General features: G+C 36.6%; 1 protein-coding gene across 5 annotated transcripts in view; it reads left to right on the top strand.

The window, feature by feature from the left end:
- Positions 1 to 14,452, top strand: part of nhsl2 (NHS-like 2) — a 102,686-nt gene that overhangs the window by 6,855 nt on the left and 81,379 nt on the right. The window contains exons 1-2 of one of the 5 annotated variants that reach the window (XM_051114292.1): positions 13,895 to 14,241; positions 14,343 to 14,370. The exons of 3 other annotated variants lie outside the window; for them this stretch is intronic. In XM_051114292.1, the coding sequence (XP_050970249.1) occupies positions 14,107 to 14,241; positions 14,343 to 14,370 (163 nt within the window). In that variant the 5' untranslated portion in view covers positions 13,895 to 14,106. Of the gene's footprint in view, positions 1 to 12,008; positions 12,464 to 13,894; positions 14,242 to 14,342; positions 14,371 to 14,452 lie in introns of those variants that run through there. One more of the 5 variants, XM_051114294.1, reaches the window with a different exon arrangement.

The raw sequence follows: 14,452 nt of genomic DNA, 5'->3' as shown, positions 1-14,452 counted from the left end.
CTTTTTGACTTTGTCTCCCTTGCTGAGAGTTTCATGTATCTGTGAATGGTTATGTGCAAAGTGTCATGGATCTGGTGCAGATTACGGATGTAAATCTTAAAGTGACTTTCATATTAATGTTTGAAGATTTATATGGAGAGAATATCCCTAACTTTTAGAGGCAAAGTGTGAAGAATGCTGTGAACTGAGTAAAGCCATTGCTTTTTTCAGTGTCTTTTATAGTTTGCAAGATTAACTGGAATTTTAATAAGAGAGCGTGAGAGAGCAACAGAGGATAGATGGAATGAGTGAGACACAAGATCAGAGAAACAGAGGATGGAAGGAGAAAGCGAGTGGGCCAGAATATTCAAGGACAGAGTGGCAAGTATATATTCATCTGAATGGAGAAAAAAACTTAAAATTGTCTTAATTTTGGCCTGTTGTGCTCCTTCAACTTTTCTGGTTTGAGTTGCCATAGTAATAATGACCACCCATGCAGATCTTTTCATTTCATAAACCCAACCACAGCTACGAGAAGGTGTCACCCCTCGTGCTGTGTTGTGACAAAACACAATGCGATATTCCCATCTCAGATTGGATTACTTCTCACTTTGACCGTTTTACCAAAGATAAAAACAACAAGCACAAAAGGAATCAATTTGTCTGAAATTAAACGCAACAGTTGCGCAACAAGTCCAAGAGCTTCCACCTCCAGAAACTCTTTTGTTCTACCTTTACTGTGCTTATTTTTTTGGGCTAGCAGCTAAGAAGGATTGACGCATAAACTCTATAACATTGTGTGTCTGTCTGCCAGATGCCTACAGACATATCTGGAGACAAACTCAGCTCCAGCACGCTCTCTCAAGCCAGAGTTGTGCTGTGCAGACATTTTGTGTGTTTTTATGTTGAACATATGTAAGTCACTGCTCGCCTTTCCTGTCCTGGCGTCCCATCTCTAGGCAGTTGTGCAACTCTTGGCAAGAAAGTGTTTGGCTGAGAGAGTAGACCAAAGAGTGTGTGTGTGTGTGTGTGTGTGTAATACACTACAGTCCATCCAGCTCTTACTATGACACAATAGTGCTGTAATGTAGCAGAGGTCGACATGCTTTTGGCCCCTAGACACACTGAAACATCACTAAAACAGATACAGTTTTGCTTAAAGGAATAGTTCACCCAAAAATGAAATTTAGCTGGAAATGTACTCACCCCTCAGGCTGTCCAAGATGTAGATGAATGTGTTTCTTCATCTGAACATCTAGCATTACATCACATCGCTCACCTGTGGTTCTTCAGTGAATGAGTGCTGACAGAGTGAGTATGCTGATTTAATCATTTCAAACAAAAGCATAAAAATATAAATCATAATTTTTTAAATCATTTTTTTTCCAGATATGAAAAAACGAATTCATCTACATCTTGTATGGCCTGAAGGTATGAAAGTATTCAGCAAATTTTCTTTTTTTGGGTGATCTATTCCTTTAACTGGATTTTAAATGTGACTGTTCATTTTACAAAATGCATACACTTGTGAAAAAGAAGTGTATGTAATTGCACACTTAAAGTGTAATTCAAATCTTGGAGAAGTCCACTTCCAGAATAACAATTTACAAATAATTTACTCATGCCCTTGTCATCCCAGATGTTCATGTCTTTCTTTTTTCAGTCGTAAAGAAATTATGTTTTTTGAGGAAAACATTTCAGCATTTGTCTCCATATAATGGACTGATATGGTGCCCCAATTTTGAACTTCCAAAATGCAGTTTAAATGCAGCTTCAAACAATCCCAAATGGGGTTGTAAACAATCCCAGCCAAGAAAGAAGGGTCTTATCTAGCGCAACAATCGGTTATTTTAATAAAAATAATACAATTTATATACTTTTTAATGCCAAATGCTCATCTTGTCTTACTCTGCCTGGACTGTTTTTGTTCCTGTCCATGACAGTTAGGTTATGTCGAAGACTCAACTTCAAAATCATCATCATTTTACCTTTTTTGTTGAGGGTGTTTGATCTTCTTTGCATGTTCACATTGCAAAGACTGGGTCGGTACTTCTGCAGTGATGTAGGATGATTTTTAAATGATTTTTGAAGTTGAGGGAGAAAATACGATTGTAGTGTTTTTTCGACACCCTAACTGTCTTGAGTCATAATACACAGAGTTCAGGGAGAAAAAGGCAAGACGAGCGTTTGAGATTAAAAAGTATTTAAATTGTATTTTTTTAAATAAAAATAACCGATCGTTTCGCTAGATAAGACCCTTCTTCCTCGGATGGGATCATTTACAACCGCATTTGGGATCGTTTGAAGCTGCATTGAAACTGCATTTTGGAAGTTCAAACTCGGGGCACCATATCAGTTCATTATATGGAGAAAAAATGCAGAAATGTTTTCCTCAAAAAACATAATTTCTTAACTACTGAAGAAAGAAAAACGGAACCTCTTGGATGACAAGGGGGTGAGTACATTATATGTAAATCTTTGTTTTGGAAGTGGACTTCTCCTTTAAAAAGATAATAAATTAAAAGAAATATTAAAATAAAATAAAAGGCCCTTGAGTGTACTTAAGATTACACTTTCATGACTATGTTTCTTAACACACGTTAACACAATTTGTATTATTGTCAAATTTAAAGTATTACTTTACCGTACATTTTAAATCATTATGTTTAATAATCTTTTGTTGTGCTTTGAAGAAGTACACTAATTTTGATGTGTTGACATAATAAAGCAAAAAAAGCACATGTAAAGCACTTTTAATTTTAATTTTAACTGTGGTGTGTTATTCATACAGTAAAAATGCGGAGTTAAAAACAACCCAGCGCTGAGTGAAATATGGATGAACCCAGCGATTGGGTTGTTTTGACCCTTTGACGGTTTGGTTAAATGTTTGAATAATAGTTGAGTTAAATAAAACTACCCAGAAGGCTGGGTTAAACATTTAACCCAACCGCTTGGTCAAAACAACCCAGTCACTGGGTTTGTTCATGTCTCACTCAGCACTAAGCACTAGGTTCTTTGTAATCCAGCATTTGTTAGAGTGTATATTACATTTAAAGTAAATATATTTTAAATGAACTAAATTGCAACTGCATCGTTTTATTACATTCACAATTACAAAGTAATTACAAATTTATTGAAATACCTGACATACAAGTTTCAATAGAACTTACATTAGATTTTACTTTACCATAAATGCTTGTCAGTGCATTCGACAGAGCATGTTAACTATGTATTTTAAATACAATAGAAGTAATTATGAAATTAAAAATAAACTTGTTACATCTAGCTTTGTATTCATCTGCTAGGAGACTTACAGTTTGTTATTGCATTCAGTGCTATCACTGTTTAGTTCCTGTTTCCTTTTGTTTCCTATAGGTCCTTAAGTATGTCCCTATTTGTTTCATTACTTACTGGTTTGAGTCTTGTTTAGTTTCTCATTTAGTGTTGTGTAGAATGTTTGGTTGTCCAATTTGTCTTTATATGGATGATTTTTGCACCCCAGTGCTTTTTCTTGTGTTTCCTGAGTTGTTTTTTTTTAATAAATGCTCTCCATGACCAACCCTGACAGTATTTAAAGCTATAGTTCAGCCAAAAATGAAAATTATGTCATTATTACTCACCCTCATGTTGTTCCAAACCTGTAAGACCTTTGTTCATCTTCAGAACACAACTTAATGAAAAAAAAATTATGAAATCCAAAAGCTTTAGACAGTAATGCAGCTACCATGTTCAAGGCCCAGAAAGGTAGTAAGGACATTGTTAAAATAGTCCATGTGACATCAGTGGTTTAACCGTAATGAAGCCACGAGAATGCTTGTTTTTTTCTTGCAAAGAAAACAAAAATAATGACTTTATTCATCAATTTCTTCTCTTCTGTGTCAGACTTTGATGCGCGTTCAAGAAACTTAAGTACCACAACGGGTGAACTATCCCTTTAAGTCCTACTTAAGTAAAAAAAAAAGTATTTTAATTGCATTTAAAATAATATTAATTTTACTTTTATTTCGGTTTATTGTTAGTAACATGCAATTAAGTGTCTGATAACATTACATTCAGTTATTCTTTAAAATTTATTATTTCAAGTACTCTTTATGAAGGTATGTTAAAGTTTACTTCTTTTTCACAAGGGTACACATTTTACATTCAACATTCTCCATATTTAACCTTTTTTTTCATTCTTGACATTAATATGTTTTGAAAAGACGCTGAGAAATGTCAGGCGCGTTCACACACTATGTGAATCCCGTTATGTGTTTACTCTGTCTTCCCCTTTAAGATTCCTATCGAAAGAGACAGAGAGAGAGAGAGGAACTACATTTCCTCTGGGCACTGACAAACACACACACACACAAACACACACACATAAACACATCCCACAGACTGAGACCAGCCACTGACATTTGAAAAGTGTTTGTGTGAAGTTTAGCAGCTGTGTACCGTTGCATCATACTGTAATGTGTTTCATCATCTCCCTCCTCGTCTCTTAGCATGATTAAACCTAACTATTGTGACCAGCTGTGCAAAAGCAGCTGTTTATGTGAAGGTAGCTGGAGATGCACCAGAAATATCCATATATCATCTCAAAACACATCCACAAACAGACTGAAACTATTATCTGCTTGTTACCATGGCAACCAGACAACAGGTCTTCTTTTATGAGTGCTAAGCATTCGCTTTGACTGAGGTGACCTCATGTTACCTCAAACGGGGGAATAATTCTGGGTCATGTGACTTGTGATAGATCCATGTAGCTGCTGCCATTACTGTTTCATACTGGGACCTGATTGCTGGAATATGGCAGGGTCTTTCCAAGCAATGCTGCTTTACATGTTGTGCACTTTAAGTCTCAGTCTCAGTTCATGATCTGAGTGCCAGGCAGCCAAAGAAAACAAAATCCCTCTGTTTATATTGTATGGACTTCAGCTGACCCACCACTCACAACTGTAAGATAATGAGAATGAATAAACAGAGCAGGGGCCGAAATGTTACGGTGCCTTTTAATGCACCAACTCTACTTTGTCTGCATCTACACCTGATACTGTAGTGTTTTATCAGCACACAATTACTTAGCAATGAAAGAATCGATATTTAGTTGGAGAATGGCTCCTTGTCAAGATCAACAAATGGCCTGAGTCTGGCAGTGTTGTAATAGGTGAGAAATGATTTCCAGATGTTGGGGAGCAAGTGAAGTGGCTTATAGCAGAGGGAAACATGGAAGCGCAGAAAACACAAAATTAAGAGAAAAGTTGTAGGATCTGTTTTTATTCAACCTTTGTTTTACCCAGATTGCCTCCTGTACAGTAAAAAGTAAAAAAAAAAATGCTAAGAGAATTTGAGTATATTCATTGTTTTACGGTAGCTTACAGTGGTAAGTGGGTTTGTCGTTGTGGTAATGAGTAAGCCTGCGGTTAGGTCAGAAACAAGGCTATTAGTAGATGAAAGGTGTTGTTATGTAAGTTAGTAAGCAAACTAGTAATGTGTGGTGTTGTAAAGAATCTGGCCCTCCTCCGAAATTGGCTCTCTGTTTGAACCCCAAGCGATTTTATTGACACTTTAAGAACTTTTAATGGGTGCCGTCTTTAGTGCCTGATTACAATTCCTCCAAAATCACATTATGATATGTATGTTATGACCATTAATCAAGTAATTCACCCCAAAATTAAAATTCTGTCATTAATTACTCAACCTCATGCCGCTCCAACCCCGTAAGACCTTCGTTCATCTTCAGAAAACAAATTAAGATATTTTTGATGAAATCCAAGAGATTTCTGACCCTGCCTAGACAGCAACAAAACCACCACATTCAAAGTCCAGAGAAGTAGTGAGAAGAACATGGTTAAAATAGTCCATGTGACATCAGTGATTTATATGTAATGTTATGACGCTACAAGAATACTTTTTGTATGTCTTGGTACTCTCATGTGACAAAGAAAGGAGGAAACTGTTGAATAAAGTCGTTGTTTTTGTTTTCTTAGCGCACAAAAAGTATTCTCATAGCTTCATAAAATTACAGTTGAACCACTGATGTCACATGGCCTATTTTAACAATGTCCTTACTTCCTTTCTGGGCCTTCAATGCAGTATTCCCAAGTCCACAATTTTCTCACGGAATTGGGCTATTTTAATACTGTTGCCGCGGGTTGATTTTCATGTCCGCATGTTGAAGCACCACCAATAATTTGATATTTAGCCCCTGGAATGCAAATTTTTACCAGAGGAACCCAGCCAAAAAATGCATTTGGGCTAGTTTTGAGTAGCAGGTGGGCGGGTTTTGTCGTGAAAACCTGGCAACCCTTTTTGAATGTGTCAGTTGCATTGCTGTCTATGCAGGGTCAGAAAGCTCTCACATTTCATTCAAAATATCTTAATTTGTGTTCTGAAGACGAACGAAGGTCTTACTGATTTGAAACGCCATGAGGGAGAGTAATTAATGATGGAATTTTCATTTTTGAGCAAACTATCCCTTTAACAATCGATCTCAAAATCTGATTCTAGAACTTGTAATACATGCTTTTGCAAACACTTCTTTAAAACTAAATAGTCCGACCAGTTAAAAAATTGTGAACTAGCCAGTCTCAAGGTAATATTACACAGACTTTCTGATCTAGTCATTTGGATTTGAAATAAATATGACTGCTTCACTAATGGGAACACTAATCACCAAAACAGACATTTTAAATGAAACTATTTACAATGTCAGCAGTAGGTGGGTATAAATAAACTCTAAATAACATGTTTAAAAAACATGTGCATTCCAGTGAACAGGATTTAATCTCAAACAAGTTTGTCCAGTTGACAAATAGGAAGTGAAGGGAAACTGCAGTCTTAAAGAGATAATTCGCCCCAAAATGAAAATTCTGTCGTAAATGACTCTTTCCAAACCTGTAAGATCTTTGTTCATCTTCTGAACACAAATTAAGATATTTTTGATAACCTTGCGTAGACAGCAATGCAACTGACACATTCAAGGCCCAGAAAGGTAGTAAAAATAGTTAAATAGTTAAAATAGTCCGTGCCAATAGCCTCGTGGTTAACGCGTCGACATAAAGCGCAACTGAGCTTACGGCGACCCAAGTTCGATTCCCGTCTTGAGGTCTTTTGCCGATCCTGCTCCCCTCTCACCTCCCAGTGCTTTACTGTCCTATCTAAATTAAAAAGACATAAAAAGCTCACAAAATTGTTAAAATAGTCCATGTGACATCAGTGGTTCAACATTAAAGGAACACTCCACTTTTTTTGAAAATAGGCTCATTTTCCAGCTCCCCTAGAGTTAAACAGTTGAGTTTTACCGTTTTCGAATCCATTCAGCCGATCTCCGGGTCTGGCGCTAACACTTTTAGCATAGCTTAGCATAGATTATTGAATCCGAATTTTTGATATTCGATTAAAACTTGACTCTTCTGTAGTTACATTGTGTACAAAGATGGATGAAAAATGAAAAGTTGCGATTTTCTAGGTCGATATGGCTAGGAACTGTACTCTCATTTTGGTGTAATAATCAAGGAACTTTGCTGCCGTACCATGGGTGCAGCAGGCGCAATGATATTACGCAGCCGTCAACTCTGCCGGCAGCAACTCTACATCTACACAAACTTAGTGCCGGTCACTTTCAGGCGCTGCATAATATTATTGCGCCTGCTGCACCCATGGTACAGCAGCAAAGTTGAGCCTATTTTCAAAAAAATTTTGACATTTTATGAAGCTGCAAGAATACATTTTGTGCACAGTGAAATTTTATGAAGTTGCAAGAATACTTTTTGTGCACAGTGAAAACATAAGTAATGACTTTATTCAACAATTTTTTCACTTTGTCTTCCGTCTTTGACGCACATTCACGAGAGTACCACAGTGCCTGCGTGTACATTCCTTGCTTGTAAACAAGACACAGTGCATCCAGGTTCTATGTCAGAACGCCGGCACCTGCGTCAGCAGCACCACACGCATGTGACGTGGCACTGTCATGAGCGTGTATCGAAGACTGACAGGGACGAGAAGAAATTGTTGAATAAAGTCATTATTTTTGTTTTCTTTGCACACAAAAAATATTCTCCTAGTTTCATAAAATTACAGCTGAAATACTGATGTCATATGGTCTATTTTAACAATGTCTTGATAGTCAGGATCGGAAAGCTCTCGGATGTCATCAAAAATATCTTAATTTGTGGTTTGAAGATGAACGAAGGTGTTACTGGTTTGGAAAATGAGGGTGATTAATTAATGACAGAATTTTCAGTTTTGGATGAGCTATCCCTTAAAACGTTGCGAAGGTCACAACAAAATGTATTTTTGAGCTACATACACTTCTTCGGTGATTCATGAAAACTGCTTGTGAGTATGTGGTTGAATTGTTCAAAATACATAGATTATCGAGTTTAATGCTGTACATTGTGCTAGTTAATTAGACTTTCATTGTTCACTTAAGCCTGTGTTAAGCATTGTTTCTCACTTTTTATTTTAAAAGTGGATTTGCATTGCTTTCGACCCTCAAGCATGAACTTTTGGACCAGTGTTAGAACTGCTTTGAAACCAAAAGTGTATAATGAAAAGTACACTGACCCATACCAATTTAAATGATAAAAGACCATAATTTTATGCAAAAATTATAGTCTTCTTTGTTTTGTCTTTTTGGGAGTTATTCCTAATATCTCAACACCGTGCAGCCCGGTTCATCAGTCTGTTCTGGAGGAGAGAGGTGTTAGAGTGCAGTATAAGAACAGACAGTACCAGTGCTGAGGCTCACACTGAGTTTTAATTCTGGTGCCATAATGAGGACCGTATGTGTGAACGCACCCCTGTGCTGTGCAGCACTACAGGCCTCAAACTCCACCCAGTCCACACACACACACACACACCTGCTTGTTCATACTGTGAATACACACAAATATGTGTGAACGTTTCAAGAAATATGTCTTTTAATTAAACACTCATCACAGCATGACAGTAGCCGAGCCATCTGATAAATGCATCAGAAATACGCCTCATGGTGAGCGCACTGACTTTGTTTAGTGGTTTTTCTTCCACATCTCTAGCCAAATCACCAAACCCACATTCCTTTAGTGGGTCCAAAATGTTTCTTGTAAACGGGTTCTACTGGCCACTAATTTCCAGTCTTTGGAGCGCTTCCGACCACAACACAAACACGGGGAACAGAGGCGGATGCCATCACATCACTCAAGGTGTCAAATTCTGCTGTGGATGTAGAGTGAAAGAGTGGAGCTTGCTCTTTCCTTTAGCCAAACACCATGAAGTGTACGAAATTTGACGTTACTGCCAGTGTAGCAATGAGTTCAGGTGACAGACTGCTCCTCACTGTAAAATATATGGTTTTATATTTCTTACTGCGTTACTGTCCTCAACTTCTAGAGGCGTGAGCCAGTTTTGATTTGTTGTGGTGTGCAGAAACGTGCTGCAGAAAGTGCTGCAGTGATGACGTATTTTTACTAACATAATTAAGGACATGTATTTCTATAACCCAACCCAGGAGTTATGTTCCCTCAACATCCATTGGCTTTTGGATTGTTTTATCAAAACAACAACAACAAAAGTTGAATATTCTTACATGATTTGTCCATTAGGATAATCTTCACAGATGAACACAACTTTAATGAAGCCTTAATACAATAGTTAGAAATACCAATCTAAACTTTGGATATAAACTACCTACAGCACAGTTGAACAATTTTAAGGTCAAGCCTTCAACAAATAAAGTTATTTAAAATCTACATTCACTTTAGTAGAATAGTTTGCAAAAGTGTGAGTATAAACAAAATAAACACCTCCTTTCCATGAGCCTACTCTACTCTGATTGGTCAGCTGGCCAAGCCTGTTGTGATTTGGTACAGAGAGACTTGAACAAGTTAGTGAGTGCTAGCATTGACAAAGTATGCACCTTTACATAAAACAATAATATAGTGCTCCAATCCATTCTTAAAATAATGACATAAAACATTTTCTTTAACACTTTTGCAAGTGAATCGTGCCTGCACCTAAAATTTGTGCCTACAGCTAAAACTGTAAACACTTAACAAAATAATAAAGGTGGATACATTAGCTGAGTGGTAACTTGACTAATTGATAAAACAACACAGTTTGTAAACCAACATATGTCTAAGTTACATTCTTTACTATTTAACAAAGTAATTAGAACAACAACAGTCTACATTAATCAACACATTCTTAGGAAATAGTGGTTTCACAGTGAATTATCAGACAGACAGTAATATTGTGGTTTACCTGGAAACCTGGTATACATCACATATTACACATATTAGTACAAAAACTTTTTTTTTTTCGAGCACTCAACAGAAAACGTACACATAGCAAATCAATCGTACTTATAGGCTGTGGTTCAGAGATGCTTCTAGGTCCAAATTAAGAAGGTGGAGGCTTATCTTTCATGGACAAGCATTTAGCGAATCTGGTGTTGAACTCTCCAAGATTAGAGAAGCAGTCCTCTCTAAAATGAGGAGCACACAACAAAAGGTTTGAATTGTATTTCTGTGGTATTGTGGAAAAAAATAATTTTAACCACTGATTCTTCACATCGTCATTTTTTGGCAATGAAAATAAAACAAACTTGCTTTCACAGCACAGAACTTAGTGTCTGCTCAACATGATGTAAATACACAAACTAGCGGAAGTGTTTGTGGGCAGGTTAGACTGTTTGTATTTCACGAGCAGGGGATTATGCAACTGTGTTACCCAGTAACGTAGATCGGTAACAAGCAGCAGATTCGAAAATATGATGACAAGTTATGGCGGTTCTGAGTCGACTCGACTCAGAGTCGATTGAAGGATAGCTACATTACGTAGCAAAAGAGATAGTTTTTTGAAAACCCATATGACCTGCTCTGTAAGACACGTCAGCATTTTAAAAAATCACAAGTTAGGTTTTACTGATGTAATTTTTTAGTAAGATATATTGTCAGAATACCTTAAAGGGATAGTTCACCCAAAAATATAAAAATTCTGTTGTTTATTACTCACCTTCATGAAGTTCCAAGCCCGTAAGACCGTTGTTCATCTTCGGATCACAAGTTAAGTTATTTTTGATAAAATCCAAGAGCTTTCTGACCTACATAGACAGCAACGGTACTACCATGTTCAAGGCCCAAAAAGGTAGTAATGAAACAAATATAATGACTTTATTTAACAATTTCTGCATTGTGGTACTCTTGTGAACGTGCAGTGAAGACTGAAACGGAAGAAAAGAAATAGTTGAATCATTATTTTTGTTTTCTTTGCACACAAAAAGTATTCTCGTAGCTTTGTAAAATTACTGTTAAACCACTGATGTCACATGGACTATTTTATTGATGTTCTTACCTACTTTCTGGGTCTTGAATGTGTCAGTTGAGTTTCTGTCTATGCAGGGTTTCACCAAAAATATCTTAATTTGTGTTGCAAAGATAATCGAAGGTTTCGGGTTTGGAACGACATGTCGCTGAGTAATTGATGACAGAATTGTGTTAACCACAGACTTTCAGCCATTTAACCAAAAACCCACTCAAAAAATAAGTGACTTCAAAACAATGGAGCCACAGAAGCAAAAAAGCCAATTATTTACTGTGTTTTCCTGCAACGCATTTTACCTGATGATCTTCTGCTGACGTTTAATTAGTGGGCTGTAATTGCACTTTCTCCAGGTGTCTGACTTTGGGCACACTTGATGATTCATGTTTTTTTAGCAGCACAGTAGATGATAAATCAGTGATCCTCAACTGGTGGGTCTTTAAAAATGAGGGAGATAATAGGCCTATATTTTATTGTTGTTAATGTCAGAATTAAATTAAAATTCAGTTGGTAGAAGTAGCTGAATTAGGTAGCAGCCGAAATATTGCCAGCATGGACAGACTGCATGATATTCTATCCCTACAAAAAAAGCAGAAAAGCTACCTAATTTTGGCACTGTATTGCATCAACGAAATGAAATCTTTCCTGAAACAAACCCAGTTGAGAAGCACTAATATAGACGCGGTAGATCCATCAGCACGTGATGTGAGAACAGCAGGTGTTTCATACCGGTGATACGGTGTGAATGTGCTGCTTGCTAATTTTCAACCATGTTGCCTTGTTTGTGTGAGCGTGTGTGTGTGTGAGCTGTGATTTGAGGCTGACGCTGCAGAATTTGCTGCAGTGAGGATGGAAAGACGCCGAACTGATGAGAGAGAGCGAGAGGGAGAAAGTGTGAGAGGAAAAGCAGCTGCATCCTCTCCTCCTGACTCTCTGTGAACTCCTGTGTTAGGTGTGTGTGTGTGTGTGTGTGCGTCTGTACTCAGAGTATGACGCCGTCCACAAGGGACAACGAACAATCCTGACTTGTCATTTGTTTAGCACAGACAAGTTTACAGAGGATTGCCAGGCAGAGTGTGTGTGTTATCGGACGGTACAGTGATGCGTTGGAGGAGGCGGAGGTCTCCGGGACAGGGCAGGCAGGGGGAAACGAGGGGAACGGAGGCAGCGTTCACCATGCCCTTCTTCAAAGGTAACGGAGGTTTACTGTGCTCATCTATTTGCTGCTCTTTAACACTGTTAGATGGAGGTGTGTGTTCTTTTTAGTCTGTGCATGATTTGTAATGTTCAGTATGTTTGTGTTTGGTAGTTTATAGTGCTGTGTACTGATGTGCTGCAGTCTCAGGTATTCGCAGGTCACTCATTCATGCGCTCTCTTTCATCACACACACTGGTCAATGTGTGTACAACCACAGAGTTTACTCTTTTGCAAACTCTTTGGCTGTAAAGAAAAAGTTTAAGGAATTACATAAAAAGGTAATTACATCTTTTTATGTAAAATTATATTAGAATTATAAAATTATATTAAAAATGATATATTATAAAGTATGATGATTTAATATTATGCACTACCAGTCAAAAGTTTTTGATGTTATTTAAAAAAGTCTCTTTTGCTCACCAAGCCTGGATTTATTTGATCCAAAGTACAGCAAAAACAGTAAAGTTCTGAAATATTTGTACTATTTATAATAACTATTTTTTTTATTTGAATATATTTTAAAATCTAATTTATTTCTGTGATTTCAAAACTGAATTTTTAGCATAATTTCTCCAGTCACATGATCCTTCAGAAATCATTCTAATATTCTGATTTGCTGCTCAAAAAACATCTATTATTATTATTATGTTGACAACAGGTGAGTAGAATTTTTTCCAGTTTCTTTGATGAATAAAATGTTCAGAAGAACAGAACTGATCTGAAATAGAATCGTTTGTAACATTATAAATGTCTTTATCATCACTTTCAGTCAATTTAATGTATTCTTGTTATATAAAAATATTCGTTTCTGTAATTTCTTTTTCAAAAAAAAAAAAAAAAATCAAAGCTTTTGAATGGTATAGTGTATAATGTTACAAAAGCTTTTTATTTCAGATAAATGCTGAACTTTGGATCTTTCTATTCCTCCAAAAAAGATTTAATCAACTGTTTTAAATATTGATAATAATAAAAATGGTTTCTAGAACAGCAAATTAGAATGATTTCTGAAGGATCATGTGACACTGGAGTAATGGTACTGAAAATTTAGCTTTGATCACAGGAATAAGTTACATTTTAAAATATTAACATTAAAAAACTTTTGACTGGTAGTGTTTATTTATTAGATTTAATCATAATAACATTCTTTATAAAGAATAATTTTATTATTATTACAGAAAAATAAAGAATTAAATACAAATGTTTTTTCTCCCTGGGTGGTTAATTATATTATTATAAACAAAATAAATTTTTCATTTGTTGATATAGCCATTTACGCAATTCTGGGGAGTTTTACATTCTTTTACTGAGAAAGGAGTCAGTGATGCATTATACAGTAAGGCCAGTAAATGTTAACACCTTTAATTGCATGTGTTATCAAATGTGGAATGGAATTTTCTCTATCTTCTACAGATGTTAACTAGCAAATGAGGACTAGCATGTTGGTCTTATGACTGCAGTATCAGTCTACTGTTTATCAACTAGCCAGGCCTCACATTTCTGCTTACGGACTCAACATCTGCAATTCTTTTCATACTTGCTTTGTGGACTAAAACAGACAGAAAGCAGCAGAATAAAGCAGAGCATTGAGCTGTACCCTCTGGGCATGGGGCATAGAGACCTTCAGCTCCAATCATCATATGACACTATCAGATGGGAGCGACTTTTACCTCATTGCAGCCAAACCGAATTTTTCGTTTTTCACGTGTGCGCTCAGTAAAAGACTGAAGGTTTCATACTGGTTTTCGTCTGTGGTGTGTTTAATCCATTCACAAGTGAGTATATTTGTTTGTTTGTGGTTTCTGTGGTTTAAGCCTTAAGAGAAGGCCTGAGAAAAGCGACTTAATCAGTTTGGATGTTTGTGTTTTCTTTTTAGGTACTAAGAGACGATTTTGGCTTTCTGGGTGAGATTCTTGCATTTCATTTGATCCATATTTCATGAAACGGGTTTCTCAGCGTCTTCTGATTCTGGTCCAGGCAACGGGT

This window comes from Labeo rohita, chromosome 7 (genome assembly GCF_022985175.1).
Source record: "Labeo rohita strain BAU-BD-2019 chromosome 7, IGBB_LRoh.1.0, whole genome shotgun sequence".
Taxonomy (NCBI): domain Eukaryota; kingdom Metazoa; phylum Chordata; class Actinopteri; order Cypriniformes; family Cyprinidae; genus Labeo; species Labeo rohita.
This window is presented reverse-complemented; position numbering and strand designations above follow the sequence as displayed.